This window comes from Mytilus galloprovincialis, chromosome 8, assembly GCF_965363235.1.
Source record: "Mytilus galloprovincialis chromosome 8, xbMytGall1.hap1.1, whole genome shotgun sequence".
Lineage (NCBI taxonomy): Eukaryota > Metazoa > Mollusca > Bivalvia > Mytilida > Mytilidae > Mytilus > Mytilus galloprovincialis.
In genome coordinates, this window is record NC_134845.1 from 87,289,977 (window position 1) to 87,311,525 (window position 21,549).

The window sequence follows — 21,549 nt, forward strand, 5'->3', positions numbered from 1 at the left end:
GCCCAGGCACTGATTTTCTACATCATGTTAGTCAGGTCAGGACTTAAACAATGAGAAACACCGACACCATAACAAACCTTTTTTCGGCTATGAAAGGCTCCAATTGGCGATTACACGTATAAGTTATAAGGACAAATTAATAAATACATATTACCCGTCCTCGATTTTAAAGACTTTTTAGTCAAGAAGAATTGGGACAATATCATAACATCAATTTTGTGGAAACCTGGGAAATGTGTGTGACGCTAACAAACGTTTGATACAATATATATGTCTTCATCTTTTTAACGTATCCATAATTTAAGTATCCCCTATTTTCAAAACTACCTGAATAACATGGTGTCTTTAGGGTAAGTGAGTTTTATTAACACTGATTCGTTGCTTGGACTAGTACCTGAAATATTCGTGTAATTATCAATCATAAAAATGATTAATTCTGGTAAATTTCAAAACTCTTTTTTTCGTAAAATACAACTCTTCGTTTATCTGAACATGGAACGAATATTTTAGTGCAAAATAAGAATTTTGTCATTCCGCAAATCATAACAATGTGTTGCATTTCAGTAAGTTACACGTGATTTTGAATCATCATAAACCGGCTTATGTATGAACGTGTCCGCAAGTTGTATCGATCCAGTTACATAGTTAATATGCCGATGTGCTTGCATAAAAATTAAATTGAAACGTATTGTTTGTCTATCGTATAGCTTATTATAAATTCCATTTTATTCTTTTTTATGCAGCCATAGTGTTGTCATCCTTTTTTTTTACCCATGAGTTTAATATCTTTGGTATCTTTCGCCTGTATTCTATAGACCAGACAAATGGGAAGATTAGTTTCGGGTCCTATATTTCATGTCGTGAGCAGACGGCAACTGTATTGGAATAGATGTACATTGGATTGTTTTATTGTTGTTTGTTTGACGTCAAATGACAAACATGTCATGCAGGTTCATGACTGAATCAAATTTACGATTATACAACTTGGTAGATTTAATAATCTGTGTTTAACCGGGATATAAGTTAGATAGGAACAATTATTTTATCGTGCAATATGCCTCTTACAAACCAATCAGAGAGTTGCTGAAAATGTTCTTTATCAAACTGATAGTTTGATATCTACATTAGGCTTCAAATTCAATTTTTCAATGTCGACCAGAGGGAACTGCGTAGTTATACACCCTTTAAATTCAAACGAAAGCCCTATGTTAGCGCGGATTGTAATTACTTCCGGCACGTGATATTTCGAGGTAACCATATATCTAAACCATAATAACTGTGTTTAGGTTATTTCCCGTTAAAGGCAAGGGGAATCCCCCTTTACTTATCTACTTCCTCCCGACTTTTGTTGCATCTTCTAAATGTTTGGGTTAAGTTGTACATCGTGTGGTGTAATTTAAAAAGAACTACTTCAAATCAAATGACAACTTCATAGTAAACGTATATTTCTAATCCTTCAGTTATTTTTAACCTGAAACATGATTAATTTGATGTAAATCAACTCATGATTTCAATTATAATGGCATGTTATCCGTTTACTACGCCAAAATTAAGAGATCTGCTCAAAGTATATAACTTAAATGCTTAATCATCATTGACTATAGTTGATAAAATATCATATATAATAAGTCGGTTTCAACGTATAAAACCTGTATCTTCCAACAAGATTCATTATAATATAATGGCTTTCACGATGCTGCAAGGATGTGCTATCTTCATTTTAACTGTTGCACTAAATGGAAACGTGCTTGCGTATTCTTGTGACAATGAAAATTGTAAATCTGCGATTGACATATCTTTAGTCACAAAACTCAATGCACCGCTTAAAGCGGAGTTGGACATTTCAATATTAACAGAGCAACTGAAAGAACAAATAGGAAACGAAGTACAACATGCTGTTTCTGTAGCAATGAAGGACCTCGCTGAAAATATTGTGGATAAGAGAAATCAGATTGCCCTGGAAAACTTACAAACCTACAACAATCTGACGATATCAACTTTCCTACAGAAAATGGAAGGTAAGATACAAAAAGATAAATGTCGCACCAGACTTAAAAAGTAGATATTTTTTTGTTGTCTCTTCTTTAATAGATAGGACAGAAAATAAATTTTAGTTATGAGAACTTATATGTAGTCATTTTGAAGAGTTTTATAGTTTCTAACTGCCCAGCTTTGGCATCTTTTTTGTCATTTTTGGTTTATAGCTCTTCATTGTTTAACAAAAAAGTACCGTACATTAGGTCTACCACTGGGTAGATGCCCCTGTTCTGGGAATAAAAGTCCCCAAGGGTATCATCATCTGAGAAGCTAGAAAATTCCGTACCAACTTGACAACTAATACAGGATAATCTGGAAGTATGGATTTTAGGTACTGACGTTAATTATGTGTTAACGTTCTTTTTTTTTTTTGGCTTTGTATATTATAACCTGTTCAATGAATCTATGTTAAACTTATTGTGTCTCTTTGTTTAGCTCATACACTGATGTAAATATAATATCATTATGCTGCCGTACAAATGAGAGGTTATTCTAGAGATAAAACCAGGTTCAATCCATATTTGTTTAAATAGGGAAATGCCTGTACCGAGTCAGGATAAAAAACAGTTGTTTTCGAATTTTTTAATATGTTTTAACTTTTGAGTTTGCTATTTGATGAGGGCTTTGCGGTTTTCAATTTTTATTGCAGTTCTGTATATCTTTTATTAAACCTTTTTGCGCTCTATTCTTGTTACTATAAAGTTTTGCATCGTTTTCATAACTGACGTTATCCAAAAAGATTGGTTTCATACAAAACAACGTTTTTTTAAAAGCAGATTGTGGGGACATTTCTTGTCGGATTTGATTTTACTTGGTACCAGTAGAAGCTGAATTTTCACAGTTATATTTGTTTTTTGTTCATATGTTTGTTGTAGAACGTTTTCTATTTTAGTAATATAACCAGAACTGTTTTTGTCTTGAATATATTTTGTAAAAATTTGTAAAAAAATACTTTTGGTCATACATATTAATTTGTTCTATACTAGTCAACAAAAGAAACGATACAAGACTTTTTTTTCGAATTCAAAATCAAGTTTTCATTAGATATGACTAATATTGAAAATGGTAATACCGAATGACCACGGAATTATAAATTCATATACCGAAAGCACTTTTTTGCTTCCATGACGTCATTAGGCAAAATCATATTTTGGACAAAATTTACAAAAAACGACAATTTCAAAAACAGCATTTCCAACTAATCATGCCATCCTCTCATTTAAAGTTAAAGACAATGTTTGCCATCAATTTGTTTTTAAAAATCATACAGTTTCTTCGTTTATCTGTAAGGTGAAATTTGTTCCCATTAGAAATCAGTAAATATTATATATAATCCTTTCATTGACCATATACAGTATATGTAAAGTGAAATTCTAATACACGGTATTAAACTTAAAACTAATCTAAAAGGTTCCACAGTTACACTGTGGTGTTTTCATATCTAAAGCATTGATTTGAGACGTAATTTTCTTTATTTTTTTTTTAAAGTTTTCTAAAAACACTGACAAAAAAAAATTAAAAAAATAACAATATTCAACCCATAATTTACAACATGAACATAACTTGATTAACATTTTGCATAATTTTAGCTCACCTGGCCCAAAGGCCCAAGTGAGCTTTTCTCATCACTTGGCTTCCGGCGTCCTGCGTCCGTCGTCGTCGTCCGTCGATAGCTTTTACAAAAATCTTCTCCTCTGAAACTACTGGGTCAAATCTAACCAAACTTTGGCAAAATCATCATTGAGGTATATAGTTTTAAAAATGTGTCCGATAACCCGGCCAACCAACCAAGATGGCCGCCACGGTTAAAAATAGAACATAGGGGTAAAATACAGTTTTTGGCTTATAATTCAAAAACCAAAGCATTTAGAGCAAATCTGACGGGGTTAAATTGTTTATCAGGTTAAGATCTATCTGCCCTGAAATTTTCAGATGAATCAGACAACCCGTTGTTGGGTTGCTGCCCCTGAATTGGTAATTTTAAGAAAATTTTGCTGTTTTGGGTTATTATCTTGAATAATATCATAGATAGAGATAAACTGTAAACAGCAATAATGTTCAGCAAAGTAAGATTTACAAATAAGTCAACATTTCCGAAATGGTCAGTTGACCCCTTTAGGATTTATTGCCCTTTAAAGTCAATTTACAACCATTTTCATAAACTTTGTAAATTTTTACTAAGATTTTCCACTGAAACTACTGGGCCAAGTTCATTATAGATAGAGATAATTGTAGGCAGCAATGATGTTCAATAAAAACACATCACCATCACCAAAACACAATTTTGTCATGTTACCATCTGCGCCTTTTGTTGTTTAATATTCACATAGACCAATAGCCATAAATTCTTGTAAATTTTGAGAAAATATTTTCCACTAATTACTGGGCCAAGTTCATATAGATACAGATAATTGTAGCAACAAGAATGTTCAATAAAGTAAGATCTACAAACACATCACCATCACCAAAACACAATTTTGTCATGAATTTATCTGTGTCCATTGCTTGATATGTACATAGACCCAAGGTGAGCGACACAGGCTCTTGAGAGCCTCTAATTTTAAATATTTGAATTTTTTATAGTACTTTAAAAATTGTTTGTCAATTTTAACCCCATTTTCGGCAAAAATATTTGATCCTGTGATTATTTACGCGGAATCTAGTTTCTTTCCGACATGTTTTGGTTTTCATAATCATATACACATACATGGCTAATGAAAAGTTTTAAAAATAGTGCATCTCATTTTGTTTTATATTAAATACTTTTTGATCAATTTGATTCCAAAGTCGTGTATCTTTTTTTGTTGTTGACTAGTATTTAATGTTTAACTCTGGAGAAAAACATACAATTTGAATCTGATTTAATCGGACATATGGCTAACGTGTTACATACATACAGGACAAAACTAGTATATTATATTAGATAAGTTAGGTAAAAAAAATGCAGACAATATTTAACGGAAACCGCGTGATAGTCCGTGTTAAATTCTACTTTTTATTCAGAATATTGCTGTAAATTAATTGACCAATAGGATGTTAATGCATTTTTTGTGATACTTATATATAAAAGAAATCTCACAAAAGGCCTTTATTCCTACTCGATTTTTGGGTGTATCCGAAATCGAAAATCTCTTGCCTTTGTTAGTCTTGTATGGATTTTTATTTTTTTTAACTTGATTATTTATATGTTTTGGTGTTTAGAATAGCGTCCATTTTTACTGAACAAGTACACATTTAGGTGTAGGGGCCAGTTGAAGACTGCACCAGGTTGCATGATATTCTAGCTGTTTTAAAGACCCATCGGTAGCGTTCAACTGTTTTCATCATTTCCTTTATTAATTATCAATTTTAGAGAAGCGTATTTTTAAACTGTCTACTTTGACGACTTTGATGACTGTTTAAAGTTATAATTTGATATATCCGGTATAAAGACTTTTTGTAACATTCAATAAATTAAATAAACGGTTTTATAATTATGTACATTGTGTTTGAAATTGACAATTTATAGCAGTACACAATTTAAAAATATAGCTTGTTTATTGATTCTTTTTTTCTTATTTTATGCAATTCTTATTTTTTTAAATTTTATTTTTTTGCTTGTACTTGTTTTTGTTTATCAATTTTTGTTATCTTTATTGTAATGGTACATTGGACTTTTTGTATGAACCTTCTAAACGTTAATTATATACGGTTAGACGTATTAATAAATGCGTAAAATTTCTCTTTAATTTGAGTTGATTTAATTTTCTGCAAACTGTACAAAAGTATTGAACTTAGTTGAATATGTTACAATTAAAATGGCTTGTGTTTTGAATGGTTGGTTATTTGCCGTTCAAAATTTAATTTCATAATACCGACATTTCACACCGGAGTACAGTAACACACATGTTTTGTGTACACCACATAACCCTCCCGATCCCTGCTAGTATCAGGATGTCCTCAATGTATATCGAACTATTTAGTAATATGAAAATATTCTTTTGTAATGTAACCCACTCAATTTCAGATTTAACCGCTCGGAAAAATGATGTACGTATAATGGAAGAAAATCTCGAGAAGAGTATTGAACAACAAAAGATAACAGAATCAAAGTTAGCATCTGTTGAAGCACAGTTAAAAAGTAGCACTAAAAGAGGTTCGTATACTTTATGTTTGGTTCATCTTAACAAATTCAATACAATGAACTAGATTTTGAAAAATAAATAGTTTGTGCTTATCATTACATTCACACCACTTTAAAAGCAACATATCGAAACATGTATGCTGAAGCATTCAAAACAAGAAAATATTCAAATATTTGTCGATAAGTGGGGCGATATATTGTCTATCCTGTTACCATTTTTAGAGAAAACAAATGTTTATAATAAAGGAATTCCAGTTCTAAATTATGCATTACCCATGTCAATCAGAAAATGTAAAACATTAAACTTGAAAAACAGTAAATAAAAGAAAACATATTAACATATGTTATAAGAGGTGCATTTTGTATTCTTAATTTCTTATTCATGTATTATACTAAAATTTGAAAATGCATATGTACGAAACTCTGATACTGTCCGGACATGAAGCATATTTTAAAACGAGAATACATAGTATGTTGTCAAAATAGATGGACATCATGACAGTGTTATGTCAAGACCATTATATATATATATTTATGAATGGTCATACAAGCCTTTATTCTACCACTTACCATTTCATGTTTTCTTTAGCAACAAACAATATCAAAACAGGTGTACCAAATGATTCAACATTTCATTTTAAATGATTTAACATAAATCAAACAATGATTAGTTTGAATGTTAAACCGACGGTTGGTCAATTCAGTTGAAATAAGTAACGACGACAGTACTCTAGTCAATCGGTGGTATAGTCTCGGAAATCAACTTGGAAGACACAAATCATGGCGGCAAACACAACCCGCGGGAATCACACAAACTCCGAGAGGAGGAAGAATAGGTGCGTCGTTAGAGAAAGCGTATCCGTGAAACGAATCTATACTCAATCTTTAAACATTAGTAAAATGATTTGTTTAAATATCTTCTGACAATAGATGTATATCAATTGAGTACAAATATTAGAATTCATGCAAATATTTTCAAAAATGATTTGACTTAAAATTGAAATTGAAATACATAGCAGACGTATTTATTTTATAGGATAACGAACTTTCTATTAACCGTCAAACGTAGAAAGGACCCTTAGAAATGTACTTAGCTCGTCATCAACCCGAGTCTCATTAGAATTGAAAATGAAACAGAAATAAAATAAAATAAGATTTATTTAATATGTTCTTTCCTATTTATAAAAGGTCCTCTCACATCATTTTATTTCCAGTTTGCAGAAATATAACCGATGATAACAATGGACTTTTCTATTAATATTTCTCCATCAAAAATTCAGCAAACCTACATGTATTCTAATATAAAATAAGTATCGATTTGTATACTTTTTTTTCTCTTATAGTTGATGTGTTTCCGTCGGTTTTAGTTTGTAACCTACATTTCTTTTCTGTAAATCGATTTATATTTGTTGAACTTGAGGGTACATGTATCACCAGGCCAGTAGTCAGCACTTAGGTTTTGACATGAATATCAATGATATGGTCTTTTTTATGAATTTCATGTCTACAAAAGTATGACTTTTTTTTTCGAAATACTAAGGATTTTTTCACAGGCAAAGATTACCTTACCCGTTTTTTGGCACAACTTTTTGGAAATATAGGTCCTCAATGTCCTTTAACTTTACACTTGTTTTGCTTTATAACTATGTTGATGATAGCGTCACTGAAACGCGCGTCTGACGTATTAAATCATACATTTGCAAACTATTGAACAGCAGTACATGTATACAACGTGTCCCTTTATTTGATCTTATAAAACAAGAAGACATATAACATATGGATGATATTGTATCAAATTCGAATAAAGCGACAAAGGCAATCGAGTTGAGATGACTAATGATTATCTGTTTATCACTATTTTACCTATGACGACGTTGTCAATTTCATGTCAATTTCGTTAGCAACGCCACGTGCCTGCTTAGTTTCTAGCGATAATTTTCATTTTCAAGCGAGTAGCATGATATGAAAAAATAATCACAAAAAAAGATCAAAGGAAAAATGCTCAAAATAGCGATAAATTACTTTTAATGCAAAAAAAGGAAACATTAACACATAGAATACACTTGCTTCTATACATCAACAAACGGAGAGTTATCTTCTAAAAAAGACTGATACCTATATTTATTAAAAAAAATTATTTTAAAACTATATCAAATGTCTTTCAACTTCCTCATTATTTCAGTTGCCATGACTGCTCATCCATCGTCAGGAGGAACAAGAAGTAATACCATACTGAAATTCGATGATGTAAGGTACAGCGAAGGTATCACCAACCTATCCTCATACAAGACAACTGGAAAGTTCACTTGTGAACGTGAAGGACTGTACTTGATATCTGCATCTGTTATGTCGTATACCAGTGGTGCAAATTATTACATTAAACTTAATGGGAATGATATTTCACTCACATACATCGGCAGTAATGGTGGCCAGGAGTTTACTGGTGCAGTGTCTGTCACAAGGAAACTAAATAAGAACGATCAAGTCTGGCTGTATGCTAGTGGATCATGGTATCTGTATAGAGGCGTGTACTCCAAGTTAACAATAATAAAAATAAAGTGAAAGTGTATGACTTTGAATATATAAGATATGTTTAGGACATCAACTCCTGTTTTTGACAATGATTTTTATTTGTAACAACTTACAACACAGTGACCTACTATCAATTGAATGTCAATCTATGTAACACTGATTTTTGTTTGAAGTATGATACGATTTCTTTTACAATTAATTGTATTGGAAATATATAATCTGATTTTTTTGGTGTTCTTATTAGACATTTGCGGAAACTAGGTCTATACCTAGGAGTACACTTTAGACTTACTATTACAGGTGACACAAACAAGGGGTCATTTCAAAATACAAAGTCAAACCAACAATACAGAAACAAAATAGCAAATGGTGTCTTCTATAAAAGAAAAAATGTAAAAAGATGTAACCAACACGTTTAAAATTCATGTGTCCTAAAAGCTTTTCCTGGATTTACCATCAAAACCGCACAAAGCCGAATATTTGAAGACAAGGATTTATAAGGACCATATGTGTAGATAGATATATGATATATATATATACATATATATTATCAGCAGGAGCAATAGACTTTCCTCGCGAAACAGAGTAATTTAATTACAATGGTAAGTACACGAAAACCAGCAGAAATATTGTTAAGAGGATACTTTACAAACTGTTTGATTTGAAATGGTAATGTTGGTGTCGTTTTTGTTATGCACGATTAAAACACTGTTTCCGCAAACTGTTGCCTTGCAGACTTAAATAGATTGTGAATTTGTAACAATTTCTTCTCGCCTGCTACACTTTTGCAATTTTTTTTTTATCCCTAACAATCAATCGAATAAATTTGTGTATAAACTTTGTGTAGAAATGAACAACGTCGCAGTGGGAGATCACGGGCTATTCCGGGATTTGAACACCTCTTTTCTTACCTATCAAAGCTTTTGAATAGGGACATATTGTCTGACACCCCTTCACTTCTTTTATAAAAACAACTGGGAACTCGTTTGTCATTTTTTGATTATTGCTAATAAAATAGATCGCAAAGTTTTAATTATTTGAAAACACCTTTTCTTACATGTCAACTGAATCTGGCGAACAGTTTAAAATATGTTTTCGTCATAAAGAAGTACTTTGATATTTTTTTCTCGAAAAGTTGTGAGTTTTTTTCTATTGACACCAAATACGTAGTCAAAAGTGTTTGTTCTATTTATGAAAAATACAAGGTTTCAAAATTACACCGTGATTTACGAAGAATACATAGCTAAAAAACACCCTAGCGCTGTATTTCTACATTCAAACAAAATAAAAGATAGAAAGAATGTTATGCGTAAACATGATAACATGCTCCATGTTTGATTGCACCTCTTCCTAACACAAAGTATTGCAGACTTTTTTTCACCACTTGTCCTAGCTTTTGAAACGACAGTGCGATATTTTGTGCGTCTCATGTTACATTTATTTTTAGAATAACGTTAGTTATTACAATTATTAATGGTACACGTACAGTGTTGTCAACCTGGATAACACCGTATACAATAATTAATGTTAACTCATTGCTGTAAAAATCGTTGTTCAACTTCAGAAAAACATATCTAATAATTAAAAGGAGGAACATATTTTGATTAATCAATACCGAGTATTACTGTCAATTAAATACGTTCATAATGATTAAATTCACAGAACTTCCGCAAACGAGATCTAGAGTTTTTATAAGGCAACCCAATCCCTTTAAACTTTGATCCGATTAAAATTCCAGAAAGGACACTTTTTTCATACTTATTACATGTACACTTAAAAAGGCTATGGACTGAGGTTATTTGCACCAAAGTACCGAGGATGGTTAATTTACAGAACGCCTGGACCTCAGGTCTGAAATGTGTGTATCGTCTGTTTGGTGACCATCTTTCATACCGTCTTTAATCCCTTATACGATAACTCCGCTAAGGCTTTTGGCCATATCAAGTACATGTGAAAACCATTGGCTCAAGGTTAGTCAGAATATATGGCGCATATTGGTATTTTTAATGAACGTCTGCAAATAAGGTGTAATCTTAGGTATATACACATCTGTTGTCCACACTACATGTAGGTACAAATGATAGGCAATTTCCGAAAGTTGGCCTGGTCAAAAGGCTACGGTATTTACATTGAAGGAACGTCTGCCAATGAGTTCCAGCAATCGGACATGACTACCCTGTCCACTTTTATTCTTAATAAAATTCATACAAACAAACTTTTGTCTACAATAATTGCAAATGCTAGGCAATGGTTTGAATGAAGTTGACAAAGAATTCACTGAACGTTCGCATCTAAGGTCCGAAGTTTTGGTAGGACGACCCTTTCCCCCTTTTAAATTTGACGTTTACCACAGCAAACTAATCCCAACAGAAAAATGGTCGTGCACAAATTTAAATTTTAAAATTACAAATGATAGGTACAAAAAGACCCAAGTAAGTTAATTTATTGACCAAGATTGACCGTCTGAAACATAGGTCCAAAGTAGGTATATTCGAGTCTGACCATCTTAAATTCACACTTAGTACAAATGATGGGCAATGACCTACTGCAACTGCATGTAGAGTTATTCATCAACTGTCTGCGATTGAGACAACAAATGTTGGTATTGCACCACTTCCCTCTTTTAAATTTGACTTGTTTGATTTGTAAAACGGATCATGGTGGGAAATTTATGAAACGTCTGCAGTTCAAACTTTATTTCAAAGTAAAAGACTCACGGAAAGGGCTTCGTTATCACCAGGTCTACATTTTTATCGCAAATTTTAATGTGTAAAAAAGGCTCAATTGGATAAATTTATAAAAAGTCTTCACTAAGGTTCAAAGTTAGGGTAGGGTGACCCTATCCCCTAATCATTGTAGTTGTAAAAGTACCCTTAGGAAAACTTCCGTACAAATTAAGTACAAATGAAATGCAATGGCATACAGTTTCCTGGTGCAAAATGGTAATATTGGTAAAATCACGATACGTTTGCAAATGAGGGGCATTGTTTATGAGTTTTATTGTTAAACGCATCTATTGCATCGAACTAGAAAAACAGGGTTCAGCAGATACAGTTATGTCTGCCTTTTACTTTGATTGGCATATAGAAATTGTCAATGAGGGTCAGTTGGAAAGAAAACTTTACGACTAATTATATTATTTCAATTTTCCATTTCTATGAAACAACATTCAAGCAGCGGCTGCATACGATATGCACCTACCAATTAGACTTATAACCGAGTTTGTATTTACATGAGCAATACAACGGGTGCCACGTGTGGAGTAGAATCTGCTTACCCTTCCGGAAAACATGAGACTACCAAAAATTCAGTCTTTAGTTTTCTATTATGTGTTTGTGAACTATTGTTTGTCTGTTGGTCTTTTTTTTAACTATCACGTTGACATATCATTTTCGGCGTAAGAGTTTGAATGTCCCACTGGTATCTTTCGACTCTTGTTTATTATACTTCAGACATCATGTCAGCGAACGTAAGTAAACAGTTGATTGAAAATCAAATATGAGGTCGGTCAAAGTAAGTATAAAGTTTTTTTGAAAATCAATTATCACGTCGGCAAAGTAAGTTTATATTCATTAGAAATCAATTATCACGTCGCCAAAGTAAGTATCAAATTAATTGGTAATCAAATATCACTTCGTAGAAAATAGGACACATAATTTATACATACAAAATACATACGATACGAGCCCTAAAATGTTGCTGCAGTGGTTCTTAAACATTTTAGAGAGGATTATGCTTACACTGGTCATAGGATTAATGTCTCAATACCGGCCAAAGATGACTGCGAGTCTGTGCATACCGCACAACTAAACGTGTACCTCATTTTAACAAGGATTGATTGATGCAAAACCTTGATTTTGCCAGCTGACGCATATTTAATTAGGTTTTCTCATGAAGCAATTACAAACTTTTGTATTTGTATATACTTTTATCATGTTTATCATGTTTATATCAAAGTCACTCACGAACGCGAGCGAAATATGTATTCAGCCACATTATTCGGTCAAGGCTCATATCATGTGCGTGTGATGTTATTTAATAGGAACTACTTAAAAGCTTAAGGACAACTTCATAACTATGTCGTATTCCTATATTTGTTGTTTTTATGTTTCATCCCAAGCACTATTAATTAGATGTACTTTTATGAGTATTACTACTTCAGTTACTGATAATGACATATATGATATAGTTCGTGTGTGGATCACGTCATCAATAAGTGATGTACTCAAACAAAGTATTGAAATGTATAATCAAACGTGCATATAGTTTACAAAAAATATTAAATGTGTTAAGTAGACACAACGTATAAAATCTGTATCTTCCAACAGACAAATGGCATTTAAATATCAAAACTTTAACGATGCTTTACGTATGTATTATCTTTCTTTTTACTTTTTTACTCAACGAAAACGTGCTTGGGAATTCTTGTGAAAATGACAATTGTACATCTACAATAAATTTACCTTTAATCACACATTTAAATGCGCCACTAAAAGCGGAGTTGGACATTTCAATTCTAACAGAGCAACTGAAGGAACTGATTGGTCACGAAGTGAAACAGGCTGTTTCAACAGCAATGCAGGATATTGTTGAGAACATTGTAGATAAGAGAGCTCGATCTGCCGTGGAAAACTTACAAAGGTTTAACAATCTGACGATATCAACTTTCTTACAGGAAATAGAAGGTAAGATGAAATAACATGAAATGGCGCTCTGTGTCTGTCTTCTTTTGTCCATTTAAATTCTCTTTTTATTTTTTTTAAACATTTTATAAAGAAAGCATCTTGATTTATAATTATATCAGTGTGAATATGATTTTACCTCAAAGATTTTAGTTTCGTTCTTTTGTAAGATTTTTTTGGTTATTGTTGGTTTATACTTAATTTGTTTAAATATACTGCATACACTGTGTCTTACAGTTGAGTGTCTCATTTAGTTCAATGTAAAGTTAAACTTCCTTTTTGGTTCCTTTTATTCGTCATTCATATACGGTCGTCTTAGACGGGATGTTTCATGATTCACTGTAGTTTATTCGTACATTTGTTGTTTCTCAATACTTCACAAGATTACTCTTATACATATTTACTGTAATTTGCGTATGCTTAAATTTACTGCAAAGTTAACACAAATGTTGTTATTGGTTGACGAAAAATAACTTAAGATTTTGAACTGTTTATTATTTGTCGTTCCAGAGTCTTTTTATAACAAGGACTCTTGACTCCGGAGAATGGTATACAATTTGTCGGTGTTTTCTATACACGACATATGCATCAAAAATAGTTAATACCATCTACCAAACTGCACCAATTGTAAGCTTGATATAACTTTTTTAAGTTGCCTTTACTCTTCAGAGTATCATAATGTCCTCAATATGAGTAACCTGTCGAAAAAATCGGTAGTATACAAATAGTCGTTTGTAAAGTAACACACTTGAGTTCAGATGTAGCTGCTAGGAAGGAAAGCGATGTTAGAACAATGAAAGAAAAACTGCAGGAAGATATTGAACAAATGAAGGAAAAACAAAAGCTAACAGAATTAAAAGTATCAGCTGTTGAAACAGAGTTTGAAAGAAGCACAAAAAGAGGTTTGTATATTTTACGTTTGGGTCATCTTAAAATAAATGCAATAAAATGAACTAGATTAAAAAAGAATCTGTATGTCTACACTTTTAGAACAACATATCGAAAAATGTACTCTCAATCATTCAATGCAAGGAATATATTAACAATTTTTTAAAGTGGTGCAATATTCATTCTTGTGCATACACCATACTAAAATGATCAATGTTGCATTTTTCAAGTCAATCAGAAATATAAAACATACAATTTGAAATGTATATGTACGAAACACTGATGCTGTACGAACATGAAGTATATTTCAAAAAGAGAATACCTATCATGTTGTCAAAATATATGGACATCATGACAGTGCATTTTTTATGTTGAAACCATACTCATCATTGCGCAAGGTTAAATGTTAAACCGACTTGGTGAATTCGTTTGAAATTGGTCACGGTGACAGTACTGTAGTTTATCGATGATAAAATCACGTTAATCGATAAGAAAGACACAAATGAGGGTGGCAAATAAAACCCGGGGAATCACACAAAAAAGGAACACATGGTGCGTCGTGAAGAAAAGCGTATCTGCCATGCGAATTTATACTCAGTCTATGAAAATTAACAAAATAATTCTTGTAAAACATTCTGACAATAAGTTCATATCATGTCAATAAAGTACAAATTATAGAATTCATGCAAATATTTACAAAATTAAATTGGTTAAAATAAAATTGCAATTAAGTATGAAAATATGATAGGAAGTAAGCGTGATGTTGTGACCGAATCGTGTAAGAAAATCTAAGTTTACTAGGTCTTTACTTACGCCACAAGGCAACATGTATATTAATTCAAAGTATTTATAAATGTACGATAGAAAATAAAAGAGTATCGTGAACTATCTTCAGCTATGTTCATGTACTAGTTGCATTTTCTATGAAAATTATTTTGAAAAATCAATTGACTCATGAAATAGAAAGAAGATGGGTATCTATTTTGTGGTTTTTTTTTTCTCTATTTACTAAAAATATATGATAAGAAAAGTTAATTTGCAGTTTAATATTTTTTCCTCAATTTATAAAGGTGGTACGGGATAAATATCAATGAGAAAACATAACAACGACACTGACATTCAGTAGAATCTATACATCTACAGGGAAACTAACTTACTCATGAACCGACATTAAGGACAAACGACTGCTATTCGTACTTGATATTTGTCCTCTTCGAAAGATAACATTTCTTAATTTTTCTATAAGAATCGAAATAATATACATGACATACGTAGCTGATGTTCTTATCACGGTTTAACATGTAAAAGATGGATAAACATTATTTTTGTAAACATTTACACCTCGCGTACGTTCCGTGACAAGACATCGATAATGACAAATAAAATGCTTACCAATGTTAAATGAGCATATTTATAGTATTACATAATTTGTATAAGAATTATTTCTTAATATTATTTACTTTCAAGAAACTATTGTAGTTTTATGTATATGACTTTTCTTTTACTTGTCGAAAATTATCATTGGTCACATTAATAGTATACATTACACAACAATTGGTGTGGTTAAGGAGATATTTCACCGTCGTGTTCACACCATCATAAGTCGATTTTAGGAAGTAAACACACAAAAAACCAAAGACAAATAAAAAAAACAGAATACAGATGTTACATTAAATTTTTATGTATAATATGGGGAAACAAATGATATACGAATGGCATTGTATTCATCAATATTCATGTACAGATATTGTCGATACTTGCATAATACTTTAAAAATGTACATGTCAAGAAATAACAAAATGTACTAAAGAAAAGTTATTCAAAAACCATTATTATTTTAAATGCATTAAATATAATGAAGAGTTACCTGTTAAAAAGACTGAAATCTATAATTATTAAAAGAAAGATTTTAAAATTATATTAAATGTCTTTCAACTTCCTTATTATTTCAGTTGCCATGACGGCTCATCCATCGTCACAGACAACAATAAGCAATACCATAATAAAATTCGATGATGTCAAGTACAGCGTAGGTATCACCAACCTGTCAACATATAAGTCAACAGGAAAGTTTAGCTGTAAACATGAAGGGCTGTACTTGATATCTGCGTCTGTAATGTCGCATACCAGTAGTGCAGTATACTACATTAGACTTAATGGAAATAATATTTCACAAACATACATCGGGCAACATAGTGGTGACAAATCTTTTACTGGTGCAATGACTGTATCAAGGAAGTTAAATCCAAATAATCAAGTCTGGTTGTATGCTGTGGGATCGTGGTATCTTTATAAGGGCGTGTACTCCACGTTAACAATAATCAAAATAAAGTGAACATATATGACTTTGAATATATAAGATCGAATTATTTCTAGATCTGTTTAGTACATAAACTCCTGTTTTTGACAATGATTTTTGTTTATTTGTAACAACTTACAACACAGTGACCTATCATCAATTGAATTTCAATCTATGTAATGATGATTTTTGTTTTCAGTTTGATAAGAAATTTTTCGACCAATTAATTGTATTGAGTAAAATATTATCTGTTCTTTCTGGTGTTCTTAATAGAAGGAGGAACATGTTTTTCCTAAACCTTACCGAGTATTAATGTCAACGGTTTAATTTTGTAATTAGCTCCAAACTTAATATACAGATCTTCCGGAAATGAGATCGAGAGTTTTTGTAAGGCATCCCAATCCCTCTAAACTTTGATCCGATTAAAATTCCAGAAAGGACACTTATTTCCATACTTGTTTCATGAACACTAAAAAAAGACTATGACCTGCGTTTAATTGGACCAAAGTACCGAGGATGGCTGATTTACAGAAGGCCTGGAAATAAGGTTCGAAATGTGGGTATCATGTGTGTGGCGACCATCTTTCATACCGTCTTTTATTCTTATACGATCACTCCAGAAAGGTTTTTGGTCACATCATGTACAGATGAGAACTATTGGCTCAAGGTTAATCAGAATATATGGCGCATATTGGTATTTCTAATGGACGTCTGCAACTGAGGTGTAACCTTTGGGTATATAAACACCTGTTGTCCACATTACATGTAGGGACAAATGAAAGGCAATGTCCTAAAGTTGGTCTGGTTAAAAGGCTATGGTATTCACTTTGAAGGAACGTCTGCCAATGAGGTCCATAAATTGGATATGACTACCCTGTCCACTTTTCTTCTTGATAAAATTCTTACAAACAAACTTTTGTACACAATAATTGCAAATGCTAAACAATGGTTTGAACGAGTTGAAAAAAGTAGGTATATTCGAGTTTGATCAACTTAAATTCACACTCAGTGCAAATGATTGGCAATGACCTATTGCAACTGCTGGTAGGGTTATTCATCAACTGTCTGCGACTGAGACAACAAATGCTGGTATTGCAACAATTGCCTTTTTAAATTCGACTTGTTTGATTTGTAAAACAGATCATGTTGGGAAATTTATGAAACGTCTGCAGCTGAGTTCAACCTTTAATTCGAAGTAAATGACTGACGGAAAGGGCGTTGTTATCACCAGGACAGTGCTTTTAGATTGCCCAGACTAAAAGCTTAAGTGTATATATATATATATACGGAACGTCTACATTTTTATCGCAAATTTTAAGGTGTGAAAAAGGCTCAAGTGGATAAACTCATACAAAGTCTTAACTGAGGTTCAAAGTTAGGGTAGGTGACCCTATCCCCTAATTAAATTTAGTTGTAAAAGTACCCTTAGGAACACTTCCGTACAAATTTCCTGGTGCAAAATGCTAATATTGGAAAAATCACGGTACGTTTGCAAATGAGGGGCATTGCTTATGAGTTTTATTGATATCGTATCGAACTTGAAAAACAGGGTTCAGCAGATACAGTTATGTCTGCCTTTTCCTTTGATTGGCCTCTAGAAATTGTCTACGAGGGTCAGTTGGAAAGAAAACTTTACAACGAATTATATTATTTCAATTTTTCATTTCTATGAAACAATATTCAAGCAGCGGCTGCATACGATATGCACCTACTAGATTTGACTTATAACCGTTTGTATTTACATGAGGAACACAGCGATGCCTCGTGTGGAGCAGAATCGGATTACCCTTCCAGAACACATGAGACTACCCCAAGTTTTATGGTAGCGTTGTTGTTGCTCAGTCTTTAGTTTTCTATTATGTGTTTTTGAACTTTTGTTTGTCTGTTGGTCTTTTGTTTTTAACTATGGCGTTGACATAACATTTTCGGCTTAAGAGTTTGAATGTTCCACTGGTATCTTTCGACTCTTGTTTATTATACTTCAGACATCATATCAGCGAACGTAAGTAATCCGTTGATTGAAATCAAATATGAGGTATGTCAAAGTTAGTATAACGTTTTTTTTTAAATCAATTATCACTTCGGCAAAGTAAATATCAAGTTTCTTGGTGATCAAATATCACTTCGTAGAAAATAGGACAACACAAAAAATAACTATTTTTAAAAATACCAAACATAAAGTTTGTACTATATGATTACATTTTTAAAAAAATTAAAAAATTGACGATTAAAATTAAATTGGCCCTAATTTCACGATAAAATTCTGAAAATTTAGATTGAAAACTATTCATGTATAAAACCAAGACAGGTATGTTTATCAGAGGCAATGAGTTAAGTTACTCAGTATGCAAAGAAAGACAACTCCACATCTCTAACATATCCGATTGGAGTCTGATTCTGTAGTAAATAGCGATGTGTCTATCAAGTATGAACTCTTATTTAACCATCTTAACTTACTGATGACCTTTACTCATTCATAATAAATTAAAATTTCTATAATAGCAAATATATTTTAGAACAAGTAAGATTTCGATACGGCATATTTATTTGCCGCTTATTGATACTTTTTTTACTTTCGTCCGGTCTATATTGACTGTGTTGTGTTTTCAAAAACATATGTTCAACAGTATTAACCACTAGAAATGTACCTAATTTTGGACATCAGTCACTTCTACAGGTAGAAAGCTTACTAGTATGTAACTAGGATGTTGGATTGATAGTGGCTCGTAAGAAACCAACAGAAATATTAGAAACAACATTTACATTTACAATCAATTTGTACTGTAAAAATCAAAGATACCAGGATTATAATTTAGTACGCCAGACGCGCGTTTCGTCTACATTAGACTCATCAGTGACGCTCATATCAAAATATTTATAAATGTTATTTGAGTATCATACTAAGGTAGATGTTCCTTTTCATAATGGGTTTTCTTCTTAAAGGAAAGAATACCTGATTAAATCTTATTGTTAGCTATTGAAGAAATTGGAAAATGCAATATCGGCTCAGGTATTTGATTTTTATCCAGTATAAAAAAAAGAACAATACTTTCCGTTTTTTTTTAAATGTTTATTTTTTCTAATTCATAATTTTAGCAATGTTAATAATTGGAATTTATTTACCAAAAGGAAATATTTTCAGTTCTTTGGCAGCAAACGTAAACATAAATGCTTTAAATTTGATATTCTGTTCAATATTGTTATAAAAAAAATCGAGTATATTTTTATTTTTTATTTTTTTTCAGATATATAATTACTTTATATTACTAAGTAATTCTACCTATTCAATTTCGACATCCATATATGCATATGCATTATTTCTATTTAGATATATAGCATAAAACTATTTAAAAATTGAGTGGCAATATTGTATGATGTAATTATGCATCAATGCATCATTAACAGAGCACCTTCACTTTATTTGACTACGTTCATCCTATTCATTATAAGAAAAGATTACTAACCCCAACAATACATAAACTTTATTTTTTATCTGAATATAATTGGAATTATGGAAAAATAAAACATAATGGGAAAGGTATTTAACAATAATATTAAGATTATATATGATAAATTTTACATACCATATCAAAAAATGAAAATACTTTCTTTCTTTCTTATTTATATTTTCCTTTGATTAATTCAAACGTATGTTGCACGTATCTACGTATTGGATGATTCTATTTAGCTTATTTACAGAACAAGAGAATAAAGATAACAATACAGTTTCAAGGTTGATGTTAAACCGCCGACCAAACAATTTATCACGCTTATACAGTCTCTATTGAAACATGCCATTCTCAGCTCACAGCCCAAATTATGTTTTTCCTTTCAAATATCGAAATATTGCATACGTCTTTTTGTTTCGTAAAAATGTTTAAATTGTATCTATGAAGGATCACAATAAGCATGTTTGGAATGAAATGTACTTTTCGACTTTCCATTTTAAAACTTTCAATATTTATTCACGTTTTAGTATAGTTTTTTTACGATTTGTAAATTTACAACTAATAATATATTTATTCCTTGATATCTCAATAGTCATACATCAGCAGGAAAACCAATCAGAGGGTTTTTTGTGGTTTGATTATCAAAGGTACCAGGATTATAATTTAATACGCGTTTCGTCTACATGAGATTCATCAGTGACGCTCAGATCAAAAAAGTTATAAAGCCAAACAAATACAAAGTTGAAGAGCATTCAGGACTCAAAATGCCAAAACCTAGTGCCAAATACGGCTAAGGTAATTTATTCCTTATATAAGAAAATCCTTAGTTTTTCGAAAAATTCACAAAGTTTTATAACAGGAAATTTATAAAAATGACCATATAATTGATATTCATTTCAACACAAAAGTTCTGACTACTGGGCTGGTAATACCCTCGGGGATGACACGTCAACCAGCAGTGGCAGCGACCCGGTGTTGTAAATAGTTATCAAAAGTATCAGGATTACAATTTAATACGGCAGACTATTATATTAACATTGACTATTATATTGATTATTGACTTTTATATGAAATACTATCAAAAATACCGAACTCCAACGTAATCCAAAACAGGGAAAGACCATAAAAATGGCAAAATCAAAGCTCAAACACATCAAACAAATGGATAACTACTGTCATACTCCTAACTTGGTACAGGTATTTTCTTATGTAGTAGGTGGTGGATAGAATCTGGTGTTATAGCTAGCGAAAAACCTCTTACTTGTATGTCAGTCGCATCAAAATCCAATATGTTGTAAACAAAACAAACAGACACGATAAGTACTATCAAAAACAGATATATAGCAGTCAACATTGTGTTATCATCTTAATCACTATAAAAACCAAAAAATGTATCCAAGAAGCACAATTACTACAGAGTCACGTCAAATGAATATCACAAAAAAACAGTTGTAACAGTATAAGTTAAATTTAACAACCTCAATTTGCTTATCCATCATAGGATTTTATTTATATGTAAAATCATAAAGGATTGAAAGT

General features: G+C 31.7%; 2 protein-coding genes across 6 annotated transcripts in view; both read left to right on the top strand.

The window, feature by feature from the left end:
• LOC143042745 (uncharacterized) overlaps positions 1-21,549 on the top strand; it is a 107,859-nt gene that overhangs the window by 36,032 nt on the left and 50,278 nt on the right. The window contains exons 1-3 of one of the 5 annotated variants that reach the window (XM_076215197.1): positions 1,641-2,018; positions 6,044-6,172; positions 8,343-8,847. The exons of 3 other annotated variants lie outside the window; for them this stretch is intronic. In XM_076215197.1, coding sequence (XP_076071312.1) covers positions 1,682-2,018; positions 6,044-6,172; positions 8,343-8,722 — 846 coding nt within the window. In that variant the 5' untranslated portion in view covers positions 1,641-1,681 and the 3' untranslated portion in view covers positions 8,723-8,847. Of the gene's footprint in view, positions 1-1,640; positions 2,019-6,043; positions 6,173-8,342; positions 8,848-21,549 lie in introns of those variants that run through there. One more of the 5 variants, XM_076215196.1, reaches the window with a different exon arrangement.
• On the top strand, positions 12,999-16,815 carry LOC143042746 (uncharacterized). Its single transcript, XM_076215199.1, has 3 exons — positions 12,999-13,377; positions 14,133-14,276; positions 16,215-16,815. Exons 1-3 carry the CDS (start codon positions 13,053-13,055, stop codon positions 16,595-16,597), a joined length of 852 nt encoding a protein of 283 aa, XP_076071314.1. The 5' UTR covers positions 12,999-13,052; the 3' UTR covers positions 16,598-16,815.